This window comes from Bos javanicus, chromosome 16, assembly GCF_032452875.1.
Source record: "Bos javanicus breed banteng chromosome 16, ARS-OSU_banteng_1.0, whole genome shotgun sequence".
Lineage (NCBI taxonomy): Eukaryota > Metazoa > Chordata > Mammalia > Artiodactyla > Bovidae > Bos > Bos javanicus.
In genome coordinates, this window is record NC_083883.1 from 6,334,700 (window position 1) to 6,352,998 (window position 18,299).

The 18,299-nt window shown below is 37.0% G+C and overlaps 1 protein-coding gene and 1 long non-coding RNA gene across 4 annotated transcripts in view; both read right to left on the bottom strand.

Annotated features, from left to right (window-relative positions):
- Window positions 1-18,299, bottom strand: part of LOC133227537 (complement factor H-like) — a 67,834-nt gene that overhangs the window by 14,536 nt on the left and 34,999 nt on the right. For all 3 annotated transcript variants that reach the window (XM_061382129.1, XM_061382128.1, XM_061382130.1), the window contains 2 exons: window positions 17,694-17,873; window positions 10,272-10,454 (listed from right to left, as the gene is read on the bottom strand). In XM_061382129.1, the coding sequence (XP_061238113.1) occupies window positions 10,272-10,454; window positions 17,694-17,873 (363 nt within the window). The remainder of the gene's footprint in view (window positions 1-10,271; window positions 10,455-17,693; window positions 17,874-18,299) is intronic.
- The window catches only part of LOC133227543 (uncharacterized), a 93,484-nt gene that overhangs the window by 11,975 nt on the left and 63,210 nt on the right, over window positions 1-18,299 (bottom strand). The gene's annotated exons all lie outside the window — the stretch shown is intronic.

Below are 18,299 nucleotides of genomic sequence, written 5' to 3' on the forward strand. Positions count from 1 at the left end.
CAATGCACGATACTGGATGCTTGGGGCTAGTGCACTGGGACGACCCAGAGGGATGGTATGGGGAGGGAGGAGGGAGGAGGGTTCAGGATGGGGAACACATGTATACCTGTGGCAGATTCATTTTGATATTTGGCAAAACTAATACTATTATGTAAAGTTTTAAAATAAAATAAAATTAAAAAAAAAAGAATGAAATACTGTCATTTGCAAAAATATGGATGGACCTAGAGAGTGTTATACTGAGTGAAGTTAGAGAAGGAGAAGAATTGTAAGACATCCCCTATATGAATCTTAAAAGAAATTTTGCAGACAACTTATTTTTGGAAAAGAAACAGACTCACAGACTTAGAAAAGGAATTTATGGTTGCCAGGGGGAATGATGGGAGAAGAGACAGGGAATTTGGGTGGACATGAACACACTGCTATTTTTTAAGTGGATGACAAATAAGGACCTACTGTATAGCACAGGGAACTCTGTGGAGTGTAATGTGGCAGATTTGATAGGAAGGGAGTTTGAGTGAAAATGGTCACATGCATATGTGTGGCTGAGTCCCTTCAATGTTTACCTGAAGTTAGCACAACAGTGTTAATCAGCTATATGCCAATACTAAATCAAAAGTTAAACAAGATACATCATGTTCAAATTCCTGAAACTTACAGAAAAAAATCTCATAAGCAGCTTGATAGACATGCAATACTAATTTGGGATAAATATTATGCAATACATATTTGGAAAAAAGGATTCAAGCATCGGTGGAAATCTCATCAATAAGCATAGAGTCAGAGAGAAATGAGAACATTTTCCCAAAGCTGGATGAAAATAATTGTCAACTCCAAATTCTTGTAAATTATCTTGTAAACTATCCTTTTGAATTAAAGCGAGAAAGAAAAAATTTCCCAAACAAAGCAAAACTGATAGAATTTGTCTCCAGCAGAACTATACTTAAGAACTTTTCAAAAGAAAGCAAAATAGAAAAAGAATTGAGATTTTAGAATGGAGTTTTTTCTCCCTTTTTTTTTTTTTTAAAGAAAGGGAAAATATAATAAGAATATGATTTCCCTGTTGATTTTATTTTAGTTGTGCAAAATTGTCATCTGATATGGTGCTCAATGTATATAGAGAGGATACTACAGACATTTATGTTAAAAATATGGAGAGAACCAATAAATCTAAATGGAATTAAGCATTCAACAGTTCATCTGAGGTGGTAAAATGTCAGCAACAGTGGGGAGTGGTAAACTACCTCCTGCTGCTGCTAAGTCACTTCAGTCGAATTCGACTCTGTGCGACCCCAAAGATGGCAGCCCACCAGGCTCCCCTGTCCCTGGGATTTTCCAGGCAAGAGTACTGGAGTGGGGTGCCATTGCCTTCTCTGGATAAACTACCTATGTGTATCTTAATACCTAGAGAGACTAAGAAAACCATGCAAAGACATATACTCAAAAACAATGCAGATCCAAGTCAAATTATTTTATAACGTTCAAAAATCCACAAGGAAGTCAAGAAAAGAAAAACTTTGAGAATTGAAGGAAACACACAAAAAACAAATAAGAAAATGGCAGACTGTTCTTAATAAGTCATTCTAAATATAAATGGTCCTAAATACATCAATTAAAAACCTGAAAATGCCAGGGTAGACACCTAAACAAGACTCAGCTGTATGTTGTCTAAAAAAAAAGTCACTTTAAACACGAAAACATGTTTAAGTGGAGATTGCAAAAATTACACACCTGGCAAAAGTTAACATGCGTCTGCCTACAATGCAGGACACCCGGGTTCGATCCCTGGGTTGGAAAGATCCCCTGGAGAAGGAAATTGCAACCCACTCCAGTATTCTTGCCTGGAAAATCCCATGGATGGAGGAGCTTGTTTGGCTACTGTCCATGGGGTCGCAAAGAGTCGGACACAACTGAGCGACTTCACTATCACTAATGTACATGGAACAACAGACTAGTTTCAAATAGGAAAAGGCTGTATAGTATCACCCTGCTTATTTAACTTCTATGCAGAGTACATCATGAGAAATGCTGGGCTGGAAGAAGCACAAGCTGGAATCAAGATTGCTGGGAGAAATATCAATCACCTCAGATATGCAGATGACACCACCCTTATGGCAGAAAGTGAAGAGGAACTAAAGAGCCTCTTGATGAAAGTGAAAGAGGAGAGTGAAAAAGTTGGCTTAAAGCTCAACACTCAGAAAACAAAGAACATGGCATCTGGTCCCATCACTTCATGGGAAATAGATGGGGAAACAGGGGAAACAGTGTCAGACTTTATTTTTTGGGGGCTCCAAAATCACTGCAGATGGTGACTGCAGCCATGAAATTAAAAGATGCTTACTCCTTGGAAGGAAAGTTATGACCAACCTAGATAGTATATTGAAAAGCAGAGATATTACTTTGCCAACAAAGGTCCATCTAGTCAATGCTATGGTTTTTCCAGTGGTCATGTATGGATGTGAAAGTTGGACTGTGAAGAAAGCTGAGTGCCAAAGAATTGATGCTTTTGAACTGTGGTGTTGGAGAAGACTCTTGAGAGTCCCTTGGACTGCAAGGAGATCCAGCCAGTCCATCCTAAAGGAGATCAGTCCTGGGTGTTCATTGGAAGGACTGATGCTGAAGCTGAAACTTCAATATTTTGGCCACCTCATGTGAAGAGTTGGCTCATTGGAAAAGACCATGCTTCCTGGGGCATCTCATTAAGAGGATGAGATGGCTGGATGGCATCACTGACTCGATGGACATGAGTTTGAGTGAACTCCGGGAGTTGGTGATGGACAGGGAGGCCTTGTGTGCTGTGATTCATGGGGTCCCAAAGAGTTGGACACGACTGAGTGACTGAACTGAACTGAACTGAACTGAATGTACTTCTTGGTTTGGATTCCCATCCTGTCTGATCTCTAAACACTGAAGTGTCCCAGTAACAAGTTCAGACTTTTTATTTTTATGTGTACACTCATTTCCTGAATGAGTTCAGCTAGTTATTGTTCAGTCACCAAGTCATGTCTAACACTTTGTGACCCCACGGACTGCTCATGCCAGGTTTCCATGTCCCTGACCTCCTCTGGAGTTGCCTAAGTTCATGTCCATTGAATTGTGATGTCACCCAAACATCTCATCTTCTGTCACCCTCTTCTCTGTCTGCCTTCAACCTTTCAATGAATCAGCTATTCACATCAAGCTTAGCTGAGGATTTTGAACATAACCTTACTAGCATGGGAGATGACTGCATTTGTCTTTTGATCTGAACATTTTTAGTACTGCCCTTCTTGGGAATTGGTAAGGATTGACCTTTTCCACTCCTGTGACTACTCCTGGGTTTCCAAAATTTGCTGATGTAATGAGTGTAGTACTTTTGTAGCATCATCCTGTAGGATTTTAAATAGCTCTGCTGGAGCTCAGCTAGTAACCTACCTTTAAATATCATCCATAGGTACAGCTGCCCACATCTATGTCAGATTTTGTGATCAGGCCCCAGCTGCTTATTCCATGTCTCAAAGCGGAATTTCTTGGGCTGTTAAATGTAACTGTGGTACCTTTTACACACTTATATTCAGAAAACAACTGACTATCTTAATGTTTTGAGACAGGAAATGTCCCATGATTCCAACTGCTCAAATCTGGTCAACAATGTCATACAATAAACATGTTAGATTACATATTCAGACCACAAAAGAACTGGATTTTCAGCATCATTTTTTTTTTGCAACTAAAAATTATTCCAGAAAGGCTACTTTATCCTAATTATGATTCAATATATCTTATTATATTCCCTAAATTGGGTGGACAGGGTGAGTAAGATATTCTACCTTTGCACTGAGGTGGTTTTCTCCAAGTTCCATTTAAACATATGACATCTATCTCCCCAAAAAGGTAATAATTCCCAATGCATTCATAACATGCTCTCTCACCACTTTGATATCTAGACTTCTGATTGTGTATAATAGCATTTTCCACTTGAGGTGGATTCACACAGGAAACATCCGAATAGAAAGGGAAAAAAGTCTCTCTTATATAATGATTATCATGAACAGCAAGGAGGAAATAGAATGTCAAATATATTCCATGGTTTTTTCAGCAGTTCATCTGTCATGGAAGACTGCTAATTGTCATCAGTTTATATGTAAGGTTAAGGGAAAGGAAATAAAGTGATATTTTTCAGCATGAATTAAACTTCTGTATCTTAAATCTCTCCCCTATACCTCATTAGAAAAGTGATACACAATTTTTAGGGCACTGAAGAAAAAGAGTTTTGCTGGAAATCATGAGAGTTTTACTTCTTTTTTTCCAATCGGGATTCCTTTATTTCCTTTTCTTCTCTGAGTATTGTGGATAAAACTTCCAAAACTATGTTGAATAGGAGTGGTGAGCATGAACACCCTTGTCCTGTTCTTCACTTTAGGGGAAATGATTTCAATTTTTTTTGCCACTGAGGATAATGTTTGCTGTGGGTTTATCATATAGGGTTTTTATTAGGTTGAGGTATGTTCCTTCTATGCCTTCTTTCTGTAGGGTTTTTATCATAAATGGATGCTGAGCTTTGTTAAAGGCTTTCTCTGCATCTTTTGAGATAATCATATGGGTTTTTTCCCTCCAATTTGCTAATGTGGTATATGACATTGATTGATTTGTGAATATTGAGGAATCCTTGCATCCCTGAGAAAAAGCCCACTTGATCATGATGTATGATCTTTTTAATATGTTGTTGGATTCTGTTTGCTAGAATTTTGTTAAGGATTTTTGCATCTATGTTCATCAGTGATATTGGCCTTTAGTGTTCTTTTTCTGTGGCATCTTTGTCTGGTTTTGGAATTAGGGTGATGTTGGCCTCACAGAAGGAGTTTGGGAGTTTACCTTCCCTGATATTTTCAGGGAAGGGTTTGAGTAGGATAGGTGTTGAAAATAAAAGTGAAAGTGAAGTTGTTCAGGCGTGTCCGACTCTGTGTGACACCATGGGCTGTAGCTTACCAGGCTTCTCCGACTGTGGGATTTTCCAGGCAAGACTACTGGAGTGGGTTGCCATTTCCTTGTCCAAAGGGTCTTCCCTACCCAGGGATTGAACGCAGGTCTACCACATTGAAGGCAGATGCTTTACCCTCTGAACACCAGGGAAGGATAGGTGTTCAGTTCAGTTCAGTCGTTCAGTAGTGTCCAACTCTTTGCGAACCCATGAATCGCAGCATGCCAGGCCTCCCTGTCCATCACCAACTCCCGAAGTTCACACAGACACACGTCCATCGAGTCAGTGATACCATCCAGCCATCTCATCCTCTGTCGTCCCCTTCTCCTCCTGCCCCCAATCCCTCCCAGCATCAGAGTCTTTTCCAATGAGTCAACTCTTCGCAGGAGGTGGCCAAAGTACTGGAGATTCAGCTTTAGCATCATTTCTTCCAAAGAAATCCCAGGGATGATCTCCTTCAGAATGGACTGGTTGAATCTCCTTGCAGTACAAGAGACTCTCAAGAGTCTTCTCCAACACTATAGTTTAAAAGCATCAGTTCTTCAGCGCTCAGCCTTCTTCACAGTCCAACTCTCACATCCATACATGACCACTGGAAAAACCATAGCCTTGACTAGATGAACTTTTGTTGGCAAAGTAATGTCTCTGCTTTTGAATATGCTATCTAGGTTGGTCACAACTTTCCTTTCAAGGAGTAAATGTCTTTTAATTTCATGGCTGCAGTCACCATCTGTAGTGATTTTGGAGCCCAGAAAAATAAAGTCTGACACTGTTTCTACTGTTTCCCCATCTATTTCCCATGAAGTGATGGGACCGGATGCCATGATCTTCGTTTTCTGAATGTTGAGCTTTAAGCCAACTTTTCCACTCTCCACTTTCACTTTCATCAAGAGGCTTTTTAGTTCCTCTTCACTTTCTGCCATAAGGGTGGTGTCATCTGCATATCTGAGGTGATTGATATTTCTCCTGGGAATCTTTATTCCAGTTTGTGTTTCGTCCAGTCCAGTGTTTCTCATGATGTACTCTGCATAGAAGTTAAATAAGCAGGGTGACAATATACAGCCTTGACGTATTTTCCTATTTGGAACCAGTCTGTTGTTCCATGTCCAGTTCTAACTCTTGCTTCCTGACCTGCATACAAATTTCTCAAGAGGCAGTTCAGGTGGTCTGCTTTTCCCATCTCTTTCAGAATTTTCCACAGTTTCTTGTGATCCACACAGTCAAAGGCTTTGGCACAGTCAATAAAGCAGAAATAGATGTTTTTCTGGAACTCTCTTGCTTTTTCTATGATCCAGCGGATGTTGGCAATTTGATCTCTGGTTCCTCTGCCTTTTCTAAAACCAACTTGAACTTCAGGAAGTTCACGGTTCACATATTGCTGAAGCCTGGCTTGGAGAATTTTGAGCATTACTTTACTAGTGTGTGAGATGAGTGCAATTGTGCGGTAGTTTGAGCATTCTTTGGCATTACCTTTCTTTGGGATTGGAATGAAAACTGACCTTTTCCAGTCCTGTGGCCACTGATGAGTTTTCCAAATTTGCTGGCATATTGAGTGCAGCACTTTCACAGCATCATCTTTCAGAATTTGAAAGAGCTCAACTGGAATTCCATCACCTCTACTAACTTTGTTTGTAGTGATGCTTTCTAAGGCACACTTGACTTCACGTTCCAAGATGTCTGGCTCTAGGTGAGTGATCACACCATCCTGATTATCTGGGTCGTGAAGATCTTTTTTGTACAGTTCTTCTGTGTATTCTTGCCATCTCTTCTTAATATCTTCTGCTTCTGTTAGGTCCATACCATTTCTGTCCTTTATCAAGCCCATTTTTGCATGAAATGTTCCCTTGGTATCTCTAATTTTCTTGAAGAGATCTCTAGTCTTTCCCATTCTGTTGTTTTCTCTATTTCTTTGCACTGATAGCTGAGGAAGGCTTTTTTATTTCTTCTTGCTATTCTTTGGAACTCCGCATTCAGATGCTTATATCTTTCCTTTGCTCCTTTGCTTTTCGCTTCTCTTTTCACAGCTATTTGTAAGGCCTCCCCAGACAGCCATTTTGCTTTTTTTGCATTTCTTTTCTATGGGGATGGTCTTGATCCCTGTCTCCTGTACAATGTCACGAACCTCAGTCCATAGTTCATAAGGCACTCTATCTATCAGATCTAGGCCCTTCAATCTATTTCTCACTTCCACTGTATAATCATAAGGGATTTGATTTAGGTCATACCTGAATGGTCTAGTGGATAGGTGTTAGCTCATCTCTAAATTTTTGATAAATTCATCTATGAAGCTGTCTGGTCCTGGGCTTTTGTTTGTTGGAAAATTTTTGATTCCAGTTTCTATTTCCATGCTTGTGATGGGTCTGTTAAGATTTTCTCTTTCTTCCTGGTTCAATTTTGAAAGGTTATACTTTTCTCAGAATTCATCCATTTCTTCCAAGTTGTCCATTTTATTGGCATATATTTGATGATAGTAGTCTCTTATGATCCTGTGTATTTCTGTGTTGCCTGCTCTGATTTCTCCATTTTCATTTCTAATTTTATTGATTTGATTCTTCTCCCTTTTTTTCTTGATGAGTCTAGCTAATGGTTTGTCTATTTTATTTATCTTCTCAAAGAAGCAGCTTTTAGTTTTGTTGATTTTTGCTATAGTCTTCTTTGTTTCTTCTTCATTTATTTCTGCCCTAATTTTTATGATTTCCTTCCTTATACTAACCCTGGGGTTCTTCTTTTTCTATTTGCTTTAGGTATAAAGTTAGGTTATTTATTTTTCTTTTGTTTCTTGAGGTAATCTTGTAAAGCTATGAACCTTCCTCTTAGTACTCTTTTTACTGATTCCCATATGTCTTTGGTTGCTGTGTTTTCATTTTCATTTGTTTCTATGCATATTTTGATTTCCTTTTTGATTTCTTCCATTAGTTTATTGGTTATTAGGAATCGTGTTACTTAACTTCCAATATGTTTGTATTTTTAATAGTTTCTTTTTCCTGTAGTTGACATCTAATCTTACCACATTGTGATCAGAAAAGTTCTCTGAAAGGATATCAATTTTTTTTTTAATTTACCAAGGCTAGATTTATGATCCAGGATGTGATGTATCCTGGAGAATGGCCCTTGTGCACTTGAGAAAGGTGAAATGCACTGTTTGGGGGTGAAATGTCCTATAGATATCATTTAGGTCTAATTGGTTCATTGTATCATTTAAAGATTGTGTTGACTTGCTAATTTTCTCTTTGGATGACATGTCCATATGTGTGAGTGGGGTATTAAAATCTCCCACTATTATTGTGTTATTGTTCATTTCTCCTTTCATATTGTTAGCATTTGCCTTACATATTGAGATACTCCTATGTTGGGTGCATAATTGTTATATCTTATTTTTGGATTGATACTTTGATCATTAGGTAGTATCTTTCTTTGTCCCTTTTCATGGCCTTTATTTCAAAGTCTATTTTATCTGATTTGAGTATTGCTACTCCTGCTTTCTTTTGGTCTCCATTTGCATGAAATATCTTTTTCCAGCCCTTCACTTTCAGTCTGTATGTGTCCCCTGTTTTGAGGTGGGTCTCTTTTAGACAGCATATATAGGGGTCTTGTTTTTGTATCCATTCAGCCAGTCTTTGTCTTTTGGTTGGGGTATTCAACCCATTTACATTTAAGATAATTATTGGTAAGTATGATCCCATTGCCGTTTACTTTAGAACAACAACATTATTATTTTTTTTTTCTATTAAATGATAATGTGTCCTGGTATGGACCTCTTCAGGTTCATCTCTCTTTGGGACTGTCTGACTTCTAGACCTGAATGTCTCTTTCCTTCCCCAGGTTAGAAAAGTTTAGCTATTATTTCTTCAAATAAGTCTCTGTCTCTCTCTATTTTAGATCCCTATAATGAGAATGGTACTGATGTTGTCCCAGATGTCTGTTAACCTATCCTCATTTTATAAATAGTTTTAATGTTTTTCTTTCTTTTTCCTATGCTGTTTGGGAAGTTTCCACTACCCTGCCTTCCAGATCTCTGATCCATTCTTCTGAATCCTCTAATCTATTATTGATTTTCTCTACTGTATTTTTTTTATTTTGTAACTTTACAGTATTGTATTGGTTTTGCCATGTATCCTTCAGCACTGTTTAGTCCTTCTTTATGTTTTCTTATTCTTAAAAATGTGTTTTCATCCATTCTTCTATACAGTCCACTGAACATCTTTATGGTCATTACCTTGAATGCTTTATTGGGTAGATTGCTTATGTTAACTTTATTTAGTGACTTTTCTGAGATTTGTCTTATTTCTTCATTTGGAATGCATTTCTCTGTCTCCTAATTTTACCTAACTCTGTGTTTATTTCTAAGAGTTAAGTATATTCCTGATCTTAGAGAAGTGGTCTTATGCAGAAATCTATGGGGCCCAACAGAATGCTCCCCTCTGTAGGATGTGTGCAGCAGATCTAGATGATATAGGGGTGCCCTTCTGTCATGTCAATGCCAACTACTCTGGGTGCACTGGTAGACAAGGTTCCCACCTCCTCCCCAGGTGGCTGACAGACTGTGCCTCATGTGGTGGCTGCCAGCCCACTCATATGCAGGATGAAGTATTGATAGAGCTGGCTTCAGGGCCTAAGTGTACTTGAGCTGGTGATATCACACCCAAGAGCAAGGTGAGATACCAGTGTAGCAGCTGTGGAGCCCAGTGGAGTCTGGGGTTGGTGCTGTCATGCTGCTGAGTTGTTAAGCCTCTGGTGCTAGTAAGCTATGTATGTGTGTGTTAGGGAGAACTCAAAAGTTGTACTTGTCTCTCGTGATGGCTGGCACCAGTATCTATGATCCCAATTGTCTCCTATCTCTCTAGAAGTTTCACAAAGATAAACAAATTAGTCTAACCCAAGCCTCTTTCCCATTGATGCTTCTTTACTGGGACACAGAGTATATGAGATTTTGTATGCCTTTAAAGAACAGAAGAAACTCTGTTTCCTAAAGACCTCTGGCTTTCTTGTGCACAAGTTACTCTGGCCTTCTAAGTCAGAATTTCTGGGGGCTTATTTTTCAGGACCGTGACTCCCAGGCTGGGCAGCCCAGTTGTCCCTTCATTCTTGTCCTTTTGATCATTAGGAATAAAATTTGCATAAACATAAATTTTACCTGTTATTTGCACAGTAGCCCAAGGAGTTTGTCTGTGTTTCACATCAGAAGTGAAAGTGTTCATCAGTTCATAAACTGAAACTGAGATTTACTGTTTCAAGATAAATTTGAAGAGACAGAGAGGACTTCATTTTGCTGATCCATATTTAAAAAAAAACTTATGCATGCACTACTTACCAGTACAACGTGGGATTGACTGCCATCTCCCATCCTTGCACACAATTTCTTCTGCATCTTGAATTAAATAATTTTCTTTACATAGAATTGATATTTTTTCTCCATCCTGATATTTCACTGTAGTTGTCATATCTCGAGCATTGGGAATCTGAGGTGGAGGTGGGCATGGTTGTTTTTGTGCTTCTGAAAATGTTAAAATAAGATTTCTTGATTAAAAAGCATAAGTTCAAATATTAAAGGAAAATTTTTCAATAAACAGAAAGCTCTAATGATATATCATAAATGATCAAATAATATGATACTCTCTAATTATACTCTTAAGCTTGTTTAGCACTTCAGTATATCACATTTGGTTCATTGTCTCATGGTCTTAGTTTCTTCCTTTTATTCTTCCTGTGCTTAATGTTGCATGATTTATGTAAAATGGATTTTATTTTTTTCTAACCTTTAGGATGCCCTAATTGAATTGTTCACTCAGTTATAGGTACTGAGGAAAAACTGTTATCAAGGTCTCTCTCTCTCTCTCTCTCTTTTTTTTTTTTTAGCAGATATTCATGATTAGATATTTTGGAATTGGAATGAAGCCCTCACAAATTTTTCTACCATGGGAGTTGATTAGCCAGATGAGAAACTACATTTAGTTAATAACCTATTAATTTGATGCTGATTCTTGAACAAGGTAAGAGTTAGATAGGTTCACTGGGATTTAGAGTGTATGTTTACAGGTCAGTACTCTCCTGGAGGTACAATTCACTAGCTTACCTGCACTGTTAAACGATATATACACTGATGAATGCACCTTCTTTAACGGATTAGCAAGCCTGGATTTTTCTATGTGACCAGAGGGTATAAAAGATCCCTCTGTAAACTGTGTCTGAGTCCATCAAATAAAGATACCTCAAATATACAATTCATAATCTGAAGACAAAGCCTGTTCTGCTCAACTGAGGGAAGACTACATGAATACACCTGGAAGAATTTGTAGCCCTCTTTGATTCCTAGTCAAGGCTATGGTTTTTCCTGTGGTCATGTATGGATGTGAGAGTTGGACTGTGAAGAAGGCTGAGCACCAAAGAATTGATGCTTTTGAACTGTGGTGTTGGAGAAGACTCTTGAGAGTCTCTTGGACTGCAAGGAGATCCAACCAGTCCATTCTGAAGGAGATCATCCCTAGGATTTCTTTGGAAGGAATGATGCTAATGCTGAAACTCTAGTACTTTGGCCACCTCATGCGAAGAGTTGACTCATTGGAAAAGACTCTGATGCTGGGAGGGATTGGGGGCAGGAGGAGAAGGGGACGACAGAGGATGAGATGGCTGGATGGCATCACTGACTCGATGGATGTGAGTCTGGGTGAACTCCAGGAGTTGGTGATGGACAGGGAGGCCTGGCATGCTGCAATTCATGTGGCCGCAAAGAGTTGGACATGATTGAGCGACTGAACTGAACTGAACTGATGACTCCTTGGTTTTGCTTTCTCCTGTCATACTTCATTTCTATTTCATTAGAAACACTATGCAAATATAGGCTGGAAACTCATAAATCCTTTCAGGGAGCCAATATTTTGTATTAAATTCAGGGAAATATTTGACTGAAAACACTTTATTCATCATTAGTAATATCATCAGATTTTCTATTTTGATCTAAGTCAATGGGAGTTTTTTTTGTGCCGTGTTGTGCTTAGTCACTCAGTAATGTCGGACTCTTTGCGACTTTATGGACTATAATCTGCCAGGCTCCTCTGCCCATGGGGATTCTGGATTCTCCAGGCAAGAATACTGGAGTGGGTTGCCTTGCCCTCCTCCTGTGGATCTTCCCAACACAGGAATCGAACCGAGGTCTCCTGCAACTCAGGTGGACTCTTTATCATCAGAGCCACCAGGGAAGACTTGGAATAGTTTATGTTTCATCAAAAATATTTCTCTTATTTCTGTTTTAACTATTTTGACATTTTTATCAATGTATATTCAATAATTTATTTTCTTTTATGTCTGATGTTTAAACATTTTTGTCCTAATAATTTTAATTTGTTAAAAGTCATGCAAAAGTTAGTCTATACACATTTCCCCATAAACTGAATATTTTGCAAATCAGCTATTTATACTTTTTATCTTATTATAAAAATTGACATTTTAATTTTAGTTTTTCTTTCCCTCTATGTTCTTTGGATGTATGTTCTTTTCTAGATTCTAGATTGTACTACCTATTACTTAAGTCCCTTTTTTTAGTAAAGCAAGTTTTAATCTATACATATCTTTGTTTTTTGCTGTATACCAAAGATTGCAAAGTATATAGTTTTCATTTTACTTAATTTAACATATTTTTGTCATTAAATAACAGAAAAAAATTGTTTTTAATTTTCCTTTTAATTTTTAAGTGTTGTGATATGGGTGAATAAGTTGTTTAGCTAGCTTTCTTTTAATTTACAATTGCTTTTAATTTACAGAGAATAATTTGATGACACATTACATGAAATTGATTAGGAATTCTTTTATCACATGAAAAAAATCAGGTGTTTTAAATTATCTATATTTCAACAAATTAGTGTTTACTTCCAGAGAAGGCATATTATGAAAACTATGAAGACCTATTTTATAAATATTAAAAAAGTAATTCACAAGGACTAAGCCATTATAAATATATAATGTATCTAAAAATATATCAGAATACATGAAGTAAGGATGGGCAGAACTGAAGGAAGAAATAGACAAATCCACACCCCTTGTTAGCAATTCTGAGATGGATTTGCTACTCTGATGGATAAAACAACTAGAAAAAGCTATTTTAAGACATAGATACATTTTAGAACACTATGAACAATGCTAACCTGATCTAGAAACTAGAATACACATATACTTTATATGAAATGGAAACATCACAAAGATAGACAATATGATGTGCAACAAGAAAGAATAAAATTCAAAAATTAAAAATTTACAGAGTGTGTTCTATGACAAGTGAATTAGATTAGAAATCAATAAGAATAAATTATCTATGTAATCACCAATGATAATCATCAAATTGTGTACAGTAAATATATGCAGCTCTCTAGATAACAATCATACCACAGTATTACTGTTAATGGAGAATGAATTATTTAGAAAAACATAAATATGGGGGAATTAAACAACACATTTCTAAACAACTGTTACATAAAGAAGCCACTAGGAATATTAGAAAATGTTTCACATACAGTTAATTGAAAATAAAATTGATACATATTTATACATTTTTGAGGCACAGGTAAAGCAATACTTAGAAGTGAAAAAAGATAGTTTTACAGGTTTAGATTTAAAACGCATGATGGTTTGAATCAATGTTTTCATTTTTTATCTTAAAAAATGAGAGAGTAAAATTAAAATGAAGAGATCAGAAAAAAAAGAAAAGTCCACAAGAGAGAAAAAATTGAGAAAGATTAATTGAAAAGAGAAAACAGAAAATTAAGAAAGTTAAAAATCATGAATATTAACAAGATAAAAAATAGACAAGAGAGGAAATGGAAGAAACTAAGTGTGTTTAAAATGTTAATTTGTATGGGGACGGAGGAGGGAGGAGGGTTCAGGATGGGGAACACAGGTATACCTGTGGCGGATTCATTTTGATATTTGGCAAAACTAATACAATATTGTAAAGTTTAAAAATAAAATAAAAGAAAAGAAAATATAAAGAAAAAAAAAGAAAATGATAATTTTGAAAAACAAAACTCTATTCACAAAATAAAGGAGGGAAACAACTCTCAATACCAAAAATGAAAGAGGTGAGATTACCAAATATACTATATATTAAAAGAAAAATAGAATGCTAAGTGACTATTAGAAATGATTTTACATCAATCAATTTCATAAGTTAGGTAAAATAGAGATATTTCTTGAAAAATGCAACTTTTACACAGTGATAAGACAATGTAGAAAATGTGAATAGCATACTCCCTATTAAAGAAATTGAATTCTTTATCAAGGGAATTTTTCGAAGTAGCAAACTGGATAACAGATCCCACGTGTGCTTAGTCGTGTCCAACTCTCTGCAACCCTATGGACTGCAGCCTGCCAGGCTTCTCTGTCCATGGGATTCTCCAGGCAAGAATACTGGAGTGGGTAGCCATTCCCTTCTCCAGGAAATCTTCCCTACTCAGGGATTGAACCCATGTCTCCTGAATTGCAGGCAGATTTTTTACTGTCTGAGCCCCCAGGGGAGCCTATTTGTATGTCTGGAAAAATTGAAGCAGAAATAAATAGAGACATACCATGTTTATGAATTCAAAATTCGATATGGTAAAGAAGCCAATTGTCCACAGTTCATTTCTCATTACAAAGTCATCCTGTTCGATATACAATCCAATATTTTATCAAAATTTGTAAGTTTCCCCTGAAATTTCTATGTTCAAAACCAAAATAACTAAAGTAATTTTGAGTGAGAGGAACATACTTGGAGACTATTATCAGCCTTTCAGCCTGCTAAAAAGCTAGTTACAAGGTAATTGGCAGCAGTGAAGATAGTTAAGTGACTAAATAGGAAGTTCAGAAATAAATCAACACTTTCATAGTTAACTGATTTTTCACTTCAACGGCTTTGCCACACATATTCTTAAAATAATTGACAATCCATCCATAAAACATCAACACCTACTTTATGCAATACTCAAATGTTAACATGAGACAGGTAACATACTTAACTATACTCACATAAAATTATAAAGTTTCTAGAAGAAACTGTAGAACATATGTACTTCACTACTTGTAAATGTTACTTGTTTCCTTAAAGATGCAGTTGTGTAGCAAGCTTTTTTAATTTTATGTTTGCTATTAATTTGTTCTCCAAGCCAGGCTTCAGCAATACATGAACTGTGAACTTCCTGATGTTCAAGCTGGTTTTAGAAAGGGCAGAGGAACCAGAGATCAAATTGCCAACATCTGCTGGATCATGGAAAAAGCAAGAGAGTTCCAGAAAAACATCTATTTCTGCTTTATTGACTATGCCAAAGCCTTTGACTGTGTGGATCACAATCAACTGTGGAAAATTCTGAAAGAGATGGGAATACCAGACCACCTGACCTGCCTCTTGAGAAATTTGTGTGCAGGTCAGGAAGCAAGAGTTAGAACTGGACATGGAACAACAGACTGGTTCCAAATAGGAAAAGGAGTTCATCAGGCTGTATATTGTCACCCTGTTTATTTAACTTCTATGCAGAGTACATCATGAGAAACGCTGGACTGGAAGAAACACAAGCTGGAATCAAGATTGCAGGGAGAAATATCAATAACCTCAGATATGCAGGTGACACCACCCTTATGGCAGGAAGTGAAGAGGAACTCAAAAGCCTCTTGATGAAAGTGAAAGTGGAGAGTGGAAAAGTTGGCTTAAGGCTTAACATTCAGAAAACGAAGGTCATGGCATCTGGTCCCACCACTTCATGGGAAATAGATGGGGAAACAGTGGAAACAGTGTCAGACCTTATTTTTCTGGGCTCCAAAATCACTACAGATGGTGACTGCAGCCATGAAATTAAAAAACGCTTACTCCTTGGAAGGAAAGTTATGACCAACCTAGATAGCATATTCAAAAACAGAGGCATTACTTTGCCATCAAAGGTTTGTCTAGTCAAGGCTATGGTTTTTCCTGTGGTCATGTATGGATGTGAGAGTTGGACTGTGAAGAAGGCTGAGCACCAAAGAATTGATGCTTTTAAACTGTGGTGTTGGAGAAGACTTTTGAGAGTCCCTTGGACTGCAAGGAGATCCAACCAGTCCATCTGAAGGAGATCATCCCTGGGATTTCTTTGGAAGAAATGATGCTAAAGCTGAAACTCCAGTACTTTGGCCTCCTCATGCGAAGAGTTGACTCATTGGAAAAGACTTTGATGCTGGGAGGGATTGGGGGCAAGAGGAGAAGGGGACTACAGAGGATGAGATGGCTGGATGGCATCACTGACTCGATGGATGTGAGTCTGGGTGAACTCTGGGAGTTGGTGATGGACAGGGAGGCCTGGCGTGCTGCGATTCATGGGGTCGCAAAGAGTTGGACATGATTGAGTGATTGATCTTATCTGAGCTGATTAATTTAGAATAATTTATAAACTTGAATTCCTTGAAATTTGTTGGGAATTCTTTCATCATATGAAATATTAAATTGTTTTAATTTAATTATATTTAATAAGCTAATATAGATTTCCAAACAAGGTGCATGACAAAAAGTAAGAAATATTTTATAATTATAGAAAAGTTAATTCACAAGGGCCAACAATCATAGATATATAATGTATAATATACAACACTGTGCTTAGCCACTCGGTCATGTCTCACTCTTTGTGATCCCATGGTCTGCAACCTGCCAGGCTCCTCTGTCCTTGGGGCTTCTCCAGGCAAGAATACTGGAGTGGGTTGCCTCCATGGGATCTTCACAACACAGGGATTGAACCCAGGTCCCTCTCCCCGCCCCCCACAAGCAGATTGTAGACTGATCTACCAGGGAAACTCAAGAATCCTGGAGTGGGCAGCCTAACTCTTCTCTAGGGGATATTCCTGATCTAGAAATTGAACTGGGGTCTTCTGCATGGCAGGCACATTCTTTACCAGCTCAACTATCAGGGAAGCCCATGATATACAATGTACATTATGTATCAGCATGGCAGTTATTTAGAAGCTTGTTGTTAATTCCCAAATAGTTATGCTTTTCGAAATAATTTATTCTCCATTAATACAGCTTTATTGTTATATGATTTTTTATATAGGGATCTCTATAAAAGGTTGAATTATGAGGTTGAATATTAGACAGTAGATCTCGTTTTCTATTGATTTGAAGCTTCTTTCTAGATATTCTAGGCTTTCTAGATATTCTAGAAATTGGTAAACATATTGACGATAGGGAGTCAAGATAGGGAGCCAAGATAGGGAGAAGATAGGGAGTCGGAGCAGAGAAACACAGATATTAAAAGTGGAAAACTGAAATGAACCTATTCAATTGGAATTCATCATGTAAACATGACTCAAGACTTTTCATGATAGTTAAACAGAGAAATAGATGACTAGATAGATACATAAATATATATAAATAGATAGATACATAGATTGATACATATAGATACATTGATAAATACATAATAGTTCAGCATAAGCATAAGTACATTTATGTGTAATACACAAAATCAGAAGCAATGCTTTTTCATGTAAAAATGAGCACACCTACTGCCCAGATGTTAATTTAAAGTTACAAAGTCTCTGAGTGGTTTGCCACATAGCTGACTAAGGTACATTATACAATTAATATTTAGACGCAGTATTTTGATTAGCTTCTAAATTACCTTGCAGATGGAAAATATTTGGAATGATAAATAGATAAATTTCCTTGAAGGACACAAAGATACTACTTTTACAAGTTAGAGAGAAATAGAATACATTTTTTAAAACATTATGCACAAGAGATTACCTTCTTTGCAGTCTACTTTAGGATCCCATTTTCCATTTATACAGATTGAGTGTTTGTGTTCTGATTTTCCTCGACATTGGTAACTTTTGTTGGTGCTATGGTCATATTCAATCCTATGTGCTGGTTTTCCCTCAGGTGGAAATAATGTTGACCATTTACACTTCCTAAGTTCATCTGTTGCTATAAAATGAAAATATTCTCTTGAAAAGACTACTTCTAAAGAACCAAATAGCCAATAACAAAAAATAGTTTATTTTGTCAATAAAATAATGATGTTACAATTTCTGCCTACAAATTCCACCAGCCAAGTTTTTGCTGATCAAATTGCATGAGATGAAAAATTATACATGAGCCTGAGTTTTGCATCCAGTTTTTGAAGTTTCAGAGAAAATACCCATCCTAAAGATTTCTGCCTTTTTGACTGGAATACTTTCTGATGATCTACATAGCGAATAGCTATCACATGAATAAATTTGGTCCCAAACTTGAAATCTGTGCAAATGTTCATATAATTTGCTTGTTGACCTTAAGCATCTCTACATTATTTTTAATTCACAATCTTAAAACAATAAAATAAAAACAATTTTCTGTGGACAAAGCATACAA